The 16,988-nt window shown below is 55.1% G+C and overlaps 1 protein-coding gene across 1 annotated transcript; it reads left to right on the forward strand.

Moving 5' to 3' along the window:
• Positions 1–79: 79 nt before the first annotated feature.
• Positions 80–16,867, forward strand: PNPLA3 (patatin like phospholipase domain containing 3). The gene is made up of 9 exons (XM_053894951.1): positions 80–396; positions 2,967–3,199; positions 4,771–4,836; positions 7,603–7,812; positions 8,691–8,751; positions 11,095–11,310; positions 12,942–13,074; positions 14,040–14,144; positions 14,554–16,867. Exons 1-9 carry the CDS (start codon positions 210–212, stop codon positions 14,627–14,629), a joined length of 1,287 nt encoding a protein of 428 aa, XP_053750926.1. The 5' UTR covers positions 80–209; the 3' UTR covers positions 14,630–16,867.
• The last annotated feature ends 121 nt before the right edge of the window (positions 16,868–16,988 follow it).

Consider the following 16,988-nt stretch of genomic DNA (forward strand, 5'->3'; position numbering starts at 1 on the left):
TGGCGGCCCCTCATTTGCATGGCCCGAGGGGGCGGGGCTGCCGGGCTGACGTCACGCAGGGACTGCTCGAGCCGCGGCGTGGAGGCCGCCCCGGGAGCGCGCGCGGGCGCCGGCGGTGCAGGGCGGGCCGCGGTCCCGGAGCGGGACGGCCGTCCGCGGCGCGCGCGGACCCGAGAGCCCCCGCGCCGGGCCCCCGGAGCGCCGCCGCTATGTACGACCCCAGGCGCGACTGGAGCCTGTCCTTCTCGGGCTGCGGCTTCCTGGGCATCTACCACATCGGGGTGACAAGCTGCCTGAGCGAGCGCGCCCCGCACCTCCTCCGCGACGCGCGCATGTTTTTCGGCTCCTCGGCCGGGGCGCTGCACTGCGTCACTTTCCTCTCTGGGATGCCCCTAGGTATGTCCCGGGCCACCGCCGCGGCTCCGCGCGGGGACGGGTCGCGGGGCGCCCGGTGGAGCTGACATTGGACGCGGACACCGCGGAGTGCATCCCCGGGGCCCCTGCCCGGACAGAGGCTTCCTCCGAAGTGTCCTCTCGCCCGGCGCCGGCGGGTGGCTCATTCGCCAGCCTGGGAGGGGGACGCGCCTGGGGTTGGCTGCCGTGGGCGTGGGAACCCCGAGCGCATCCCCACCCCAACCCCGCCCTGGCGCCCGGGCTTGCGGGAAGCCCTTCGCCCCGGGACTGAGAGTGGGCTCCTCTGGAGCGACGCGGAGGAGGGAGCAGGACCGGGGATGCGGCGTCGAGGGTGGAGCTGGCCCCTAGGGTCCCCATCAGCTCACAAAGCTTTGGGCGATTTGCCCTGGGTCCGGAGCAGGGCGGGACTGCCCCCGGGAGCAGGGCGTTGGCCCCTTACCCGGGGTGGGAGCCTTCTTCGCTCTGGCGACTACAGGGATTGGAGACATCCCCCCTCCGCCCCACCTCCTGGGGGCTGGATAGCCTTTCAGGGGGAGGACAACCCTCCAGAGTTTTCCTGGGCAGGTTTGCTGATCTGAGGTTAAAGGGACAAGGCGGGGTGGGGCGCATGTTTTGTGTGTGTGTGTGTGTGTGTGTATTGGGGGAGTGCTAGATATCGTTCCTAGGGGCTGGGGTAGATCCCTGGACATCCCCCATGCCTTCCTTCCACCCACCCCCACCCTGCTCAGTGCCGCTGGAAATGAGGTGCTGTGCATTTGAATCTTGTGCTAATGAAACATCTGTGTATGTGGGTAGTTGTGGGAGGGACAGATGTGGAGCTTGTGCCCAGCTGGGCCAAACTAGGGTGTGGCCTGGGGTTCTGAGCCAGGGGACAGGACCTGGGACTGGTGGCAGCTAGAGCTGTTGGCACCCAGAGATCCCCAGACCGGAAGACCGCGCACCTCACTGGCCCCTGCTCAACTTCCTTAGCAGTTTATTCTTTGCCTTTCCCGGGAATGGGGACTGTTAGACTCCACCAGCAGGGAATGACTTTGATCCCGGTGGCCAGGAATCCCCTGCAATTAGATAGGATCAGTGAGCAGGCCTTGGGCTGACTGGGAGGTGGGGATTAGGAGAGAGGCCCCAGCTGGCTTCTCCACTGACAGGGAGGGGAGCAAAGGGCAGGAATTGTGGCCTCAGGGAGGATTCGTGTGGCCACATGGCCAGTCTGCACACTCTGGGCTTCGGGGGGTGATAAAAGACGGCCTTTGTGTGTCAAGGTGGCCTGTGCTGACTCTAGTATAGAGAGGGTTCCTAACTGGCAGAGGACAGGTGCAGTCCTGGTCTGTGCCCTGTAGAACAGGGAGAGGCTTGGGGACCACCAGATCCTTGGAAAGTGGGGTCTGGAGGTTTGGGCAGGAGCCCTGCTTTAACCTCCTGTCTCACTTGGGGACCACTGAGGAAAGTTTCCTAGGGCTGCAACTTGGAAAGAGTTCCCATGAGTGCTTCTAAGCCAGGTGCTCGGCAGGAGAGGCAGGCAGAATGTGCCAGCTGTGTGCAACTTTGCCCCTTCCACCTGGGCTCCGTGGGGCCACACATGTCGGGAGAGTTGAGTTGAGGTCAGAGGTGGGCCAAGACGGGCTGGCTTATGTCTGTCCTTCCGCATCTCAGGATTTATGACCCAGGGGTCGGGGTGGGGACTCGTCCTGCAATGCCAGCACCGTGCAAATCGGCCAGAGTGGTCCAGGCCGCTGAGTGAGGTTGGTCGGAGCACGAATGTGGCCCATGCCCACTGGACAGCGGTAATCCTGGTGTCAGAGCCTGAAGATTAAATCTAGTCCTTTACGAGGAGCCTTCTCTGGGTTGAGTGCCTTACAGATGGTAGTGTATCTAATCCCCTCTGTCCCCAAAGTGAAAACGTGCGCAATCTGAGACGGAGAGAGGCAGTGAAGCGACTTTCTGAGGTCGCTCGGCTAGTAGGAGCTGGAGGCAGGCTTCGCACTGGGGCCCCAGCCTGCACTCATTCTCTGCTTCCTGCAGTGTTAGGTAGGTCCTTTGTGCTGACGCTCCCTTCCTGAGGAGTTCCCGCTTCGGGCTTTGGGGGCGTGTAGGTGAGAGGGAGCTCCCCTGGGCCTCTGGGGGCCTGTTCCCGTGGCGGGAACCTGGGCCCGCAGTGTCCAATAGAAAGACAGTGCAGCTGCGTGTGCTGTTTCACATTTTCCCAGCCGCCGAGCTGAAAAAAAGCGAAAGATACAATTGAAATTAAAATGTCATTCATCCCAATACAGCCAGCCTATCGTTTTCATTTTTGCAGCTAACCGATATAAAAACATTATTAATGACATCTTTTATTAGATTTTTTTTTTTTTGTATGAAGCCTTTGAATTCCGGTGCGTCGTTTATACATCTCGGATTGGACTGAGCCGCGTCGGAAGGGCTCCATAGCCTCATGTGGCTGCCGTATTCGTGCAGGACTGGAAAACGGTTGGCAGCTTCCTTGCCGCCTGGTTTCTGGTCACTGCCATCTCCACGGGGCACCATCCCTTGTATGTTTGTGTCTTGCCGCCCCCCAGACAAGATCGTGCATGTGCTCATGGGCCTCGTCTATGCTGCCAGGAGACGGAACATTGGCATCTTCCATCCGTCCTTCCGTGTGACTAGCTACATTCGAGAACATCTCCACAGACACCTGCCAGCCAACGTCCACACGCTCGTCTCTGGCAGAATGTGCGTCTCACTCACCAGAGTGTCTGATGGGGAAAGTGTGCTGGTGTCTGATTTTCAGTCCAAAGACGAAGTTGTGGATGTAAGCAGTTTGCTTACCCGGGGGATTGTCCAGTAAGATTGGCTGCAACCCAGGGAGGGCTGTCATAGGCCACTGGCCTCGTTTCTTAAGACGCAGGGGAACTGGATTAGGGGGGATGCTGGTTGGCTTCCTGCCCCCATGGTGATGTTAACTGGGTGTGCCTCTGGTGGTCTGGTCCTAGCATAGGTGAACCTTGGATGCCCGCAGGCAGTTTCAGTTTCAAATACTACCTGCCCCCCTTCGAGACTTGGCTCGTGACCACGTCTTCCAAGGATCCCTATCCCCACGATGTGTGTTCCTCGATGAGCACATGTGGAGTAAGGTCCCACGAGGGTGGGATTACTCGCCTCTGGCCTAAGGGTCTAGCTCGGAGAAGATCACTTACTGTATCAAAATCCTGTTTATTTATTTATTTTTCTTTTCTTTATTTAACATTTTTTTTTAATGTTTATTTATGTTTTGAGAGAGACAGAGACAGAACATGAGTGGGTTAGAGGCAGAGAGAGAGGGAGACACAGAATCCAAAGCAGGCTCCAGGCTCTGAGTTGTCAGCACAAAGCCCGACGCGGGGCTTGAACTCACGAACCGTGAGATCGTGACCTGAGCCGGAGTCGGTCGCTCAACCGACTGAGCCACCCAGGCGCCCCTATTTATTTTTCTCTTAAATGTCTATTTATTTTTGAGAGAGAGAGACAGAGACAAAGCGTGAGCAGGGGAGGGGCAGAGACAGAGGGAGACACAGAACCCGAAGCAGGTTCCAGGCTCTGAGCCGTCAGCACAGAGCCCGACGTGGGGCTCGAACCCCTGAACTGTGAGATCATGACCTGAGCTGAAGTCGGATGCTTCACTGACTGAGCCACCCAGGCGCCCCTCAAAATCCCATTTAATTTGGCTGATGCCTTTTGCACTTAATATGCCCCATAGGAGCCAGCAGCCTGGCACGTGTAACCAGCAGCATCTCAGCAGCCAGGATCAACCTCTGTTTAGCCTTGTTACCAGAAGCCTTGTCTAGATAGCCAACACTGGCCCGTGCTCGCAGGAGCCGGGTTCTCTCAGGGGGTCGGTCCTGCTTCCCGCCCCATGGCTCCATGCTATTCAGTGTGCTGGTTGGACCCCCAGCATCAGCAGCACCTAGAAGCCTGTTCAGGTGGTAGGTTCTCGGGTGCCTCCAGCCTGCTACGTCAGAATCCTGGGGTAGGCCGTGGAGTGTGTGGGCGGCATGCTTTCCACGTGATTCTAAGGAAGGTCAGCGTTTGCAAAGCCCCTGTCTGGTGTCTTCCCTGTCAGTCAGCGACGCTGGGTCCCGTCTGCGAGGGCCCCGTACGGCTCTCTCCCGTGGGGAAAGGGACAGGAAGTTGATACCCACAGTGTTTTAGGAGCTCATCCTTAGGCCTGAAACACAAGCGTGAGGGTTCGTTTGTTACCCATTCAGCTCGTTCATGAAAGCACCCCATCTCCAAAGAGCATTCTAGGCTTGCTTCTCTGTCCATTTGAAGAAGGCTCATGCTGGCCCAGGGGAATCGAAGACAGGCTGTTCTGGCCTGTAATTTCACTTCCTTTTGTCTCCTCAGGCCTTGGTTTGTTCCTCCTTCATCCCTTTCTACTGTGGCCTAATGCCTCCTTCCTTCAGAGGCGTGGTGAGTCTGCTTTGGTTTTGTTTTGTTTTTTGTTTTTAATTTTTTTTAACGTTTATTTGTTTTTGAGAGGGAGACAGAGCATGAGCAGGGGAGGGGCAGAGAGAGGGGGAGACACAGATTCCAAAGGAGCTCCAGGCTCTGAGCTGTCAGCACAGAGCCCGACGCGGGGCTCAAACCCACGAACTGTGAGATCATGACCTGAACTGAAGTCAGGCGCTTAAGCGACTGAGCCTCCCAGGTACCCCGAGTCTGCTTTTATTTATTTATTTATTTTTTAATGTTTATTTATTTTTGAGACAGAGACATGTTTATTTATTTATTTATTTATTATTTATTATTTACTTATTATTTATTATTTAAATAATGTTTATTTATTTTTGAGACATGCTCCAGAGCATGAATGGGGGAGGGTCAGAGAGAGAGGGAGACACAGAATCCGAAGCAGGTTCCAGGCACTGAGCTGTCAGCACAGAGCCCGACGCGGGGCTCGAACTCACGGACCGCGAGATCATGACCTGAGCCGAAGTCGGCCGCTTAAGCGACTGAGCCTCCCAGGCACCCCGAGTCTGCTTTTATTTATTTATTTATTTTTTAATGTTTATTTATTTTTGAGACAGATACATGTTTATTTATTTATTTATTTATTATTTACTTATTATTTATTATTTAAATAATGTTTATTTATTTTTGAGACATGCTCCAGAGCATGAATGGGGGAGGGTCAGAGAGAGAGGGAGACACAGAATCCGAAGCAGGTTCCAGGCTCTGAGCTGTCAGCACAGAGCCCGACGCGGGGCTCGAACTCACGGACCGTGAGATCATGACCTGAACTGAAGTCAGACGCTTAAGCGACTGAGCCTCCCAGGCGTCCCCCGAGTCTGCTTTTAAACTGCTTTTAAACTGCACAGCTCCTGCCTGCAGAGCACTTTCTCCAGGCAGCCTGGGACCCGTCCCCAAATGCAGAGTCTTTTGCTCTCTTGGCCTTTCAGACAGAGGTTCCCTAGCCATAGCCCCCTTCTAGGCTGCCCGGGGAAACAAAACCACCTTCATGTAGAATTAATTATCTGCCTACCCGGAAGGTAAGCTGATTCACTTAATCTTTGCCAGAGCACCAAGGATAGGTCCCCAGTGCCCCGGTTAAAGTATAAGATGCTTAAGGGTCTGTTACTTGCTTAAGGTAGTGCTTTATTCTTAGGGCTTGAGGGTTTCAGCCCACCGTGGGTCCGATTCTGCCCTTTGCGGCCCATGGCTTTGGGCAGAAGCTGCCAACAGGGCTTTGGATTTGGTTCCATTCCACAAGTATGTGTTTTGGTCCATTGCTGAGCCCTACTTGGGATGGGGAAACACAGGCCGAGCTGTCTGTTCTGCAGGCTCTGGACTAGATCCTGGGCCCCTGGCAGCTGCCTTCTGGGCCACGTCGTGTGTGTGTGTGTGTGTGTGTGTGTGTGTGTGTGTGTGTGTATGTATATATGTTAGTTTTTTTTTAAACTATTTTTTTAATGTTTATTTATTTTTGAGAGAGGCAGAGCACAAGTGGGGGAGGGGCAGAGAGAGAGAGGGAGACACAGAATCCGAAACAGGCTCCAGGCTCTGAGCTGTCAGCACAGAGCCCGACACGGGGCTCAAACTCACGGACCGTGAGATCGTGACCTGAGCCGAAGTCGGACGCTTAACCGACCAAGCCACCCAGGCGCCCCAATATGTTAGTTTTTTTAATGTGTATTTATTTTTGAGAGAGAGACAGAGTGCAAGTGGGGGAGGGGCAGAGAGAGAGGGAGACACAGAATCTGAAGCAGGCTCCAGGCCCCGAGCCGTCAGCACAGGGCCTGAGGCAGGGCTTGAACTCACAAACCGTGAGATCATGACATGAGCCGAAGTCTGCGCTCAACCGACTGAGCGCCACGGGTGCCCCTAAGGCGAGCATCTCTTCATGCCTAAGATGTGGCTGAGCATGGGCCGTTCTCTGCACTTGTTTAGGGCTCGGGAAGGATTGGCTGGGAAGTCTTCCGGCTGTGATATTTGAAGGCCTTCGCCTATGGGCACAGACAGCTGAGCTGTGATGGCCTTGGATTTGGGAATCATTCTAGACTTCACTTTGATGGGTGCAGACTTTGTCCAAATTGTACCAAAACCTGCCTGCGCCAGCCTAAAGTTGTGGGAGGATATGGATGTAGGGAAATTGATGCCCACAGTAGCTGATCCCAGATGCCACTAGGCCGTGGGTACAAAGAATGTTTTTCTGGCTGCCTTGATCCCGGGTTCACGGCCATTTAGGTCTCCAAAGCTCCTCAAGGTGCTTGTCCTGATTTTCCAAGCAGCAAGAGGGGTCTGGAATCTAACCCATGACCTCTGTCACTTTCATGGCAGGGTCTACATCATACTCTGTCTCCAGCGCACACAGAGCTCCTGCCCAAACAGATCCCTTTCATGCAAATTATATGGGCACACCTAGAGGTGGCCTCCTGGGCTTCAGACTTGGCCAGCACAATGTGGGCTGGGCTCCAGCCTCTGTCCGCCTCGTTGCCAGGCACTTTTTGTGCGGTGCACAAACTACACAACAGGATACAGCAATCCTGAGTGCCAGCCTAGAGCCTGGTCTGGCATAGAAATGTTCGATGAGGATTTGTTGACAGAAAGTTTCCAGAACCTTGTCTTCTCACCATACCAGCCTGAGGCTCTGAGAGGCCTCTCCCCATAATCTGAAATACACATAAAACACCAGCCCGGAGTTTCTGACGCTATGTCCTTTTCTCTTCCCCATAAAAGCGATACGTGGATGGAGGAATAACTAACAACATCCCCTTCTTTGATTCCAAAACGACCATCACCGTGTCCCCCTTCTTTGGGGAGTATGATATCTGCCCTAAAGTCAAGTCCACAAACTTTCTTCACGTGGAATTAACCAAGCTCAGTTTGCGCCTCTGCCCAGAGAATGTCTACCTTCTAATACGAGCGTTACTTCCTCCAGATCTCAAGGTGAGTTGGGGGCTGTGTGTTTTGGGGGTGCAGCTCTTCTCTGCTTCCCCATTTGCCAGGATAGCTAACAATGGCTCTTTCCACAAACGGAATCAGATCCCTCCCCTCCCTCCCCTCCCCTCCCAGCCCCCCCTCCCCCCAGTGAAAAGGAACTCAGGGAAGAGTGTCCGTCCTGGGAGCTCAGTGCTGCCCCACTCTGACCCCTGGAATCACCTGGGAAGATTTAAACAGCCCTGTAGCTCAGATCCCACCTCCAAGGGGCTCTGATTCTTACTTGCAAGTGTGGTCAAGAACCACACCACATTTGGTGGTTTAATGTTTCTCGATTGTTGTAGGAGGTTTCTTCTCCCTGATATTAAAACAAACAAACAAACGAAAAACGAAAACAGAAAACCAAAACGTAAAACGTGTAAACCCTGGACACGAAAGGTTCTCTGGGGAGAAGGAAGGCTGTGTGTAGGCTGTTGTGTGGACAGTGTGCGCTCCAGGCGAAAAGGGGAGGCTGTACGTTGGTTTGCGTGTGTGGTTTGTATTCAGAGGAGTAGAGACGGCTGCCGTTAACTGTCCCAGTGACAGCTGGAACGCGCCCCGGTATTTGTTAGGGTGGAGGCTGGTCTTGGGACGGAGGGGGCCCGGAGAAACCAGCCCCCGTCATGCCGGGCCACCGGCAAAGGCTCCACGGAGGGGATGTCCTCTGAGCCCAGCCTTGCACGAAAGTGGAACCTTTGCTTTTTCAGAGCACAGAGCCCTTTGTCCAGCGTCTCTGGGGCTGTGCTGGGCCATTGAGCAGCTCGGAGTGGGGAGGGTTCTTCTGTTTGTCTCGGGAGCCTTCGGAACGGCCCCCTCCGCTGCAGTGACCTTACTTGATGTGTTGCCAGGTGCTTGGAGAGATATGCCTCCGCGGGTATTTAGACGCCACCAGATTCTTGGAAGAGAACGGTACGTATGGGCGAGGTGGGGGGCAGACGTGTCCTTCTTAACAAGCTTTTCGTTAGCAGTCAGCAGCTGGAGGTTGAAGTTAGGTAGAAACTCAGGGCTGAGCGTCTTCACCTCGCAACTTGCTTACCCCGCATGTTAGCGCTCTGAGAGAGGAAATCTCTGTCCCATTTTACAAACGGGGAGATGGATGTGAGCCAGGGGCCACACTGCACTCACTGAGCGGCAGGGCTGGGGCGGGGACACTGGGTGTCCCAGTTCCGGGGCTCTCTCCTTCCTTAGTGCCACCTGTCTGAACAGCAAAAGCCGTTCTGTTCGTTTTTCTTTTCTGCTTGAACTATTTTGAACGTTTTGGTAAACAAGAGAGGAAGTTAAGCAAGGTTTCCGGCCCTGAGCCCCAAGTTGTCTCCAGCCAGGTGTGGGTCACACCCTCAAGGTCAGCTGACGTCCTTTGTGGGACGGGTTCCTGCCTTTGGGTCATCTGGCTGGTCTGGGCTGTGGGAGTTGGGCTCTCGCAATATTAGATGTATTTGGAGCTATTTTTCTTGAATACTAAACGTTGGTTCCTGGGGCGCCTGGGTGGCTCGGTCAGTTGAGCGTCCGACTTCGGCTCAGGCCGTGATCTCACAGTTGGCGAGTTTGAGCCCAGCGTCAGGCTCACCACTGGCAGTGCAGAGGCCGCCTTTGGGTCCTCAGTTCCTCTGTCTCCCTCTCTCTCTGCCTTTGCCCCGCTTGCGCCCTCTTTAAAAAAATAAAAATAATAGAAGTACGTACGTTTTCTGTATGGCTTCTCGGAATTAGTCTTTGGCCAAGACCAAGGAGAAGTCATGGTTAAAAGGACATACACGTATCTGTCCACTCAGAAAGCGTTGACTGTATACCTTCTAGGTGCCAAGCTATTGGCTCTGTGCCGGGATGCCACAGTGAATAGGCAGATGTGGCCCCTGCCCTCCTAGAGTTTAGTCTGGTGGTCAGGCGGGCAGATAAGTAAACGGAAGGATGACGTGTGCCGAGTGCCCTGATAGGAAGATACAGGATGCCGTAGGATCACGCAGGAGGGATCTGCATGGCCTGGGGGAAGGCATGGCTTCAGGAGGATGTCAATCATGTTGCAACTCGGGGATGGATGGGAGCGTCCTACGCACGGGGGACACGAACAGGAGGCTTGCAGACCACAGAGAGCGTGGTTGGTTGGAGGATGGGAAGAAGGCGCACGTAGCTGGAGTGGCAAGGGGTGGGGGACGCTGAGAGGTGGGCAGAGAGGGGGGAGGGGCAGGGCTGGGCCTGGCTGACTCTTGACGCCTGCAGCCGTGGGGAGCCACTGAGGGCTGCTGAAGCAGGAGTGAGGGAGGTCAGCAGAGGGCTTTGGCTGCAGGTGGAGAGGGCAAGATGCTGGTCTCTGGGGGACTGGCGAGGCCCGAGAGGACAGGGCTCAAAGATGACCGGTTAGAGATTCAGGAAGGGGAAGAATCTGGAACGAAGTCCCGGGTTCTGGCTTTAGCAGCCTGGGCAGGGGATGCTCTGTCCCCCGGTTCAGGGCTCTCAGGAAGGGGAGGGAACGTGTTCTTTGGGAAGGGTGGCCTGCTCCTGGCGGGCCGGGTGGGTATGCAGTGCCCCAGGGACATTTTTGGCCACTTGTGCTGGAGGCAGTTGATGTCAGGGCCCCAAAGTGCCGGAGAGCCGTCTGGGCTGGGGACGGAAGTTGGAGGGAACCTGGGAATCGGAGCAGCAGACCCCTTAGGGTCGCACTCAGGTGATTCGGTGACTTTCCTAACTCGGTGACTTTGGACAAACCACCTCCCTCCCAGGGCCTCTGTTTCTCCATCTGTAGCAAAGGGAGTTTGGATTAAGAATGCCCAGGTTGGAGTCTTGGTAATTCCAAAGCCTGGCATTTGCAGCTTCTGTGCTGGGTTTGAGTCTAAAGATCTAAGTGGGGCCCTCAGCCAGGCTGGCCCGGGTAGGGGTTGTCCTCTGGGAACAGATTATTATGAAGTTCCTAACTCAGGGCCCACAACACAGGCTTAGCCGGTGGTTCAGTTGTTACCCGTTAATTAGAATTCCCGTTTTACCTTCATGCCCCCTCGTGTGGCTGTGGAGCCCACACAGCTAGTGGGTGATCAAGCCAGAGCCAGCCAAACTCACATCTCTCTGGCTTCAAAGCCCCACCCTCCTTTCTCCCTGGCAGGGAACGCCTGCCCTCGTGGATCCCCGCCTCGCCTCGTACTTGGCTGGCAACAGGCCTACGGCCCGTGGCTTTGCCCGCACGTCGTTCTGTGGATGGGTGTGTGAGCAGTGACCCCGGCCGCCCAAGTTCACCCGGTGCCTGGTTTCCCGCACCCTTGGCAGGCATCTGCAGCGGGCCTCGGCAGGGCCTGAGTTTATCTCCAGAAGAGTGGGGCTTCCTCGTGCCCCCCTCGGAACACACGAGGCCGGGGTCTCCCCCGAGGGCGGCTGCCTGGGGGACGAAGATGGAGGGAGACGAGCTGCTGGACCACCTGCGTGTCAGCATCCTGCCCTGGGACGAGAGCATCCTGGAGACCCTGCCGCCCAGGCTCACCACAGGTACCGGCAGCTCGGGTGGCGGGATGGCAGGCGGTGTCGTTTCCCGTGACAGCGACCCAACGGGCTTCTTTTCTGTGTGTTGTGGAGGAAGGTGACCCGGCCCTGCAGGAGATGGAGAGGGCGGGGTGTGGGGGCCCCGCTCCTGGTGCAGGCCCATCACCCCCCTCGGGCACCTTGCTCAGTCTCTCTTCCCGTGGGGTCATGGCCAGAGGGAAGCTGACTCCAGCTGTTTTGAGTACCAGGCACACTGGATTTCCGGGGGCCACGGGGGTGGGTCTGTTGTTTCAGAACCGCTCTTTGCCTGCCCACCCGTCTCAAAGCCTTCTTTTTTGAGGATCCCCCGCCCCGGTGTTTCCCTGCCTCCCCACAATGTTGAATCTCCGTTGGGTGGTGATATTTTGTTTTTAAGGTTTTGTAATGTTTTTCTTTATTTTTGAGACAGAGACAGAGCATGAGGGGGGGAAGGGCAGGGAGAGAGGGAGACACAGAACCCAAAGCAGGCTCCAGGCTCCGAGCTGTCAGCACAGACCCCGACGCGGGGCTCGAGCTCACAGACTGTGAGATCGTGACCTGAGCTGAAGTCGGACGCCCAACCGACTGAGCCACCCAGGCGCCCCAAGTGGTGATCTATTTTTATCACATCATCAACTATTAGGTGGACAGGAGTGCACAAGCCAGCTTCAGATCAGGCACTTGGGGAAATTCAAAGACATTTGAGGGGACATCATCCCTTGCCCCAAGGCACCAACACCCCTACTGTGATAACCATGCAAGCCAGCAGCTGCCTGGGTTAATGTGATCTGAGGTGTCGTGAGGTCATTACAAAAGGGTGACAGCAGGTGGCTTAGTAGGTTAAGTGTCTGACTCTTGCTTTTAGCTCAGGTTATTATCTTGTGGTTTCAGGAGTTCTGGGATCTGTGCCGGCAGCACGGAGCCTGCTTGGGATTCTCTCTCTCTCCGTCTCTCTCCCCCTCCCCCACCCGTACTGTTTCTGTGTCTCTCAAAATAAATAAACAAATTCAAACAAACAAAAACAAAAGGAGGGGAGGGGTAGCAGGCCAGAGGGTTCCAGGCAGAAGGAAGCAGAGCGCGGCTGTAGGTCCAAAGAAAAGTTCATAAAGTCGATGGGGTATTTGGGAACTTTGTGTATCCCACCAAAACTAGCTATTGTTAAAAATGTTTTTAATGCTTATTTATTTTCGAGAGAGAGAGAGAGAGCGAGAGACAGACAGACAAAGTATGAGCAGGGGAGGGGCAGAGAGAGGGGGAGACACAGAATCCGAAGCAGGCTCCGGGCTCTGAGCTGCCAGCACAGAGCCCGACGTGGGGCTCGAACTCATAAGCCGTGAGATCATGACCTGAACCGAAGTCGGACGCTCAACCGACTGAGCCACCCAGGCGCCCCTGAAAATGGTTCTCGTTTAAAAGAGAGTTGTTCGTTGGGAACCCTTTATCCTGTGGGCTATCGAAGGGCTCTTCTGGGCTTACTCCTCGTTGGATCTCATTTGTGAATGCGTCTGATTCTTTGTACGCCAGGATTTGTGTATTTCACAGAAATTCCAAGCACTACCTGGACAGGTGGTTTGGTGTTCACGCTGGTGGGAGGCACGCCTCCAAATTGTATTTTTCAGCTCTGAGTGAAGCGATTAAAAGCCAGCAGAGATACATGAGCAAGATCTGCAACTCCTTGCCAGTTAAGATCTTGTCCTTTGCGATGCTGCCTTGTACGTTGCCCGTGGAATCTGCCGTTGCTCTGGTCCAGAGGTGAGCATTTTTGTGTGGCTTCGTGCCTTCCTCCCTGGTTGGGCGCAGATGGCGAGAATCCACGTGCGCGTCTTCACCCGTGGCCTGGCTCCTGGTAGAGCGGGATGGAGCTCCCTGTCTGTGAGGAGCACCCCGAAAGGTGCCTCGCTTTTCTCGATGAAGAGCCCCCCCTCTTTTCTCGATGCTTTTCTCGTTTGCTCCCTCTTGTAGGTCTGCGCTTTTCATTTGGGGATTTTATTCATGGTGTGTCGGGAGGGCATGAGGCAGACTCTTGAATTCAGGGTATTTGTTTCACGTCTGCTTTCTTCAGATTCCCGTTGGCGTTTACGGTCTTTTTAAGGGGGTTGGTCGGCATGGCCTTCCGTCCACCTTTTAGAGGCCAGACCACCCTTCAGAATCCGGCTCAGTCCTCTTGTCCTTGGTGAACCTGTCCAGGTCCCTTCCCCGCTCTACTGAATCAGCCGTCTGCTCCCCGACGCCTCTGCCCTGGGGTGGGGTCTGATCAGGCGTTTACAAAGCCCACCACACGGGTCCTTTTGGTGACCTGGGCGTCAGGGGTCGGGGGAGTCTGCTGGGCTCGAACACAACCCTGGGCCACCTTGGCTACGAGATTCTCTGCATAAGCTACAGCAGGCACCTTGCCCCAAGGGGGAAGCCTGGCAAACCAGGACCTTTTTTATTTCCACGTGTACCCCTTGAGCTTTCTGGAGCCCAGAAAGCAAGCCCAGAGTGACCTAACTTTGCTCTAGGGCTTTTACATCGGTTTGTCTTTGGTTGACCGTCCCTAATCCACCTTCTGGGATTGATCAGATTAGAATTAGAGGAGTGCCTCTGGCGGTTTACCTGGACAAAGGGCATGGTGGTAAGATACCCGCCTTCGGTTTTTGTTTTGTGTTTGTTTGGGCTCGTTTTCATGCTGATACGTGTGTGTGCTTTGTGTCTGTGTCTTGGTTTTATCCCTGCAGACTGGTGACGTGGCTTCCAGATATTCCTGAGGACATCCGGTGGCTACAGTGGATCACCTCGCACGCGTGTTCTCAAGTGGTGACGCATCTCTTCCCCACGCGCCAGGTAGATGATTTGGTTGTGGGTGTGTGGGTCTGGCAGGCACCCCTTTCATCTGGAAGCAGGGGTGTGTGTGCCTAGTCACGTAGATTCTCGTCGGACCTCCGACTTGCCGGTCAGAAGGAGGAGGCCCGGGGATGGCACGCAGTGCAGGCTGGTGGGTGAGCTGGTCTGCGTGAGGAAACTGATGGGCTCTGTTGTGCCCGTGGGCGTCCAGTGGGAAGTGTCCAGGTGGCTGGGAGGGCCACAGGCTTAGAATCCCAGGATGGTGACATCACGGGGACGCCGTGGCTTTGGACACCACCACCCGGAGGCGCCCAGAGCTTGCACGGTGGGGCGCTCAGCTTTGGCTGGTGGTGTCCCTCCATCCTTGCCGAGACTGAAGACCTGAGTTAGCGTCCTTCATGTGTTTCGGACCCCAGGTACCGGCAAGCAGCCAGCGGCCTTCCCCGGGGAACATGAGGGCGTTTCTAGCCTCCTGGCTCCCTAGCGGACCTGCACACCTGTGGACGTCCAGTAGGGGCCAAGCCGCTCAGCAGCGCCACCCTCCTGTCCGGCCTGGCCTTTTGGGGCTGGGATTGGGCAAGACCCCTACTTCCCTACCCTCCGAGGGGAGACGAGTTTCTGAGTCATTTGAGGAGACAAGTTTAGGACGTCCTCTCATAGATGCTAGGCCTTTCTGATCTTTGCATGGGTACTTGCACGCTGGCGTCTAATGCTCCAGTGTCTGTGACGCGTGGGGTCCTGCCTCTGTGCCGAATTTACAGATTGTTGAAACCAAAAGCGATGTACTGTGTTTACGAAAAGCCAGGCTCAGGCTAAGCTGCTTTAGGGTGTGTGTGTGGTGGTCGGGAGCGTAAGGAAGTCCGATATGTAAGTTCTTGTGTCTGTTAGCTCATCTGGCTGGGAAATGGCAACGGGAAGCCCGGTGGGGAGGGGCATTGCCAGCTCCGTCTTGTAGCCCTCCCAGTGCAGGGTTCCTCCCACAGCCGGTGTCGTGACAGGTGGTGGGAGACTTGTGGCTGGGGGCTGGGCTGCCCGTTGTGCAGTCTTGGGGGCTGCAAGGAAGAGAAACGTGATCCCATCTCCCATAGAGGAGGTGGTCAGTGGGGGGGGGGGGGCGTGGGGGGGCAGCCTTCTCCAGGGAGGGCGCTGCTGGTCATGGCCATTAAAAGGCGGTAACTGACTCACGTTTTGGAACACTTTTTTGCCCTAGCCTAAATATGTGATAAGAGTTTTGCATAAAATATACAGGAATCTGATTATGTGTTGCATTATAGGTTATGTGAACCAGTGAGGTGTTAGCAAGCCTTAGGAAAAATCCGGTGCACAGACGGGCATCCCCGGCCCCCAGGCAGGAGCCCAGCACAACAGAAGGGGCTTGTGGTCTGCGCCCCTTTTTCCTCAATGGCCCCTTCCCGCTTCTGTACTCCCTGAGCCTCGACAGAGACAAAGAGACAGGGACCTACCTTCTCCCCAGGTGTGGTTTGTCAGCAAGGACAGAGTAATGTGACTCAAGGTGAAACGTGTTTTCATTTATGCATTCGAGTGGAACAGAAAAGACACTGATCGGCTCAAAATCCTCAGCATCGGCTCACAAAGCTGCAGCCGTCACCTATGCTGTGTAAGCACGTTGCAGCTGAAGAACCAGCAGGTTCAGACAGAGCACTTCCTTGCAAACACATCCCCTTGAAAAGAGAATGTGGTTCTAGGAACAGCCTCTGGGTGAGCCTTGAGCTGCCATGAGACTGGGACCTCCCAGGCAGGCTCCTTGTGAACATTCGGGGCCACCGCCCAGCGCCCAGAACCCCGCTTTGCGGCTCCTTGCTGGGTCCTTGTGTCTCCAGGACGTGGGCACCGAGGCTCCCGTTCTGAGAGCGCTTTGCCCCCTAAGTGAGGCACGGGCTGGTGAGCGCTAGGTTCTCCCCGCCTCTTGAGCCCCAGAGCAAGGCACTGTCCCCCTTGCTGAGCTGGCCTGGGGGTAGGAGAGGCCGGGTCCACACCCACCTGGGCAATTTGGAGCATACCCTCACACCTTGCCCTGAGCCCCCGATTCTCAAGTTTCCCGATCACCGCAACTGTTAACAGCTGGTAGAATGCCATGCAACTTATTTTCTTACTACTTTCTGAAATGGTTCAACCTCCTGAAAATGAACACGTGTTTTATCATTTTTAGAAAATCTGTGCTAAGACAAAGAAGGATAATATTCTTTTAGAAATGGCCAAGGCTCCACTCACCACCTGTGCCTTAAATGCCACCCCACTCGCACCCCCCACAGGCCCTCACCTCTCCGGCACTGCTGAGGGTTCTTCTCAGCGCGGAAACACATTCTGAAGTTCCTACCGCCTTAGCAAACGAACCCCTTGCTCCTTATATGGTACATTTGTGCTCTGGAATTTTCCACCGTCAGGAATCATCACTGTGTAGTCTACTGAATGCCAGGGAGCCACAGTCTTTATTTGGGGAACAGATAATGAAACTTGGTGCAGAGCATGAACCTAGTCTTGGTTTAACCATGACAACAGCAACAACAACAAAAGGTGTGCATGTGGGTCTACGGAGAAAAGACTGAAAGCACATTCACCAGAAGCACTGATGGTAGTGATCATTACGCTGTTATCTGTAATCGTAGTTTATTTGCTGCACTTGTGTTTTGCAAATTTCTATGGTAAATACTTATCACTTCCACTGGAAAAGATCTCCTAATAAATGTGACGTTGAAACGTTTTCCGTCGTGTCTGCGTCCTTTCCCAGAAGCCCTGCTTTCGTTTTTCTTCCCTTGAGCCCCTTCAAATGCCCCCCCTCCCCCAGGTTTATGGCCCCGCCAGCCAGGTGGTCTCCACATGGA

This window comes from Panthera pardus, unplaced genomic scaffold (genome assembly GCF_024362965.1).
Source record: "Panthera pardus isolate Hobbes unplaced genomic scaffold, ASM2436296v1 HiC_scaffold_6, whole genome shotgun sequence".
NCBI lineage: Eukaryota > Metazoa > Chordata > Mammalia > Carnivora > Felidae > Panthera > Panthera pardus.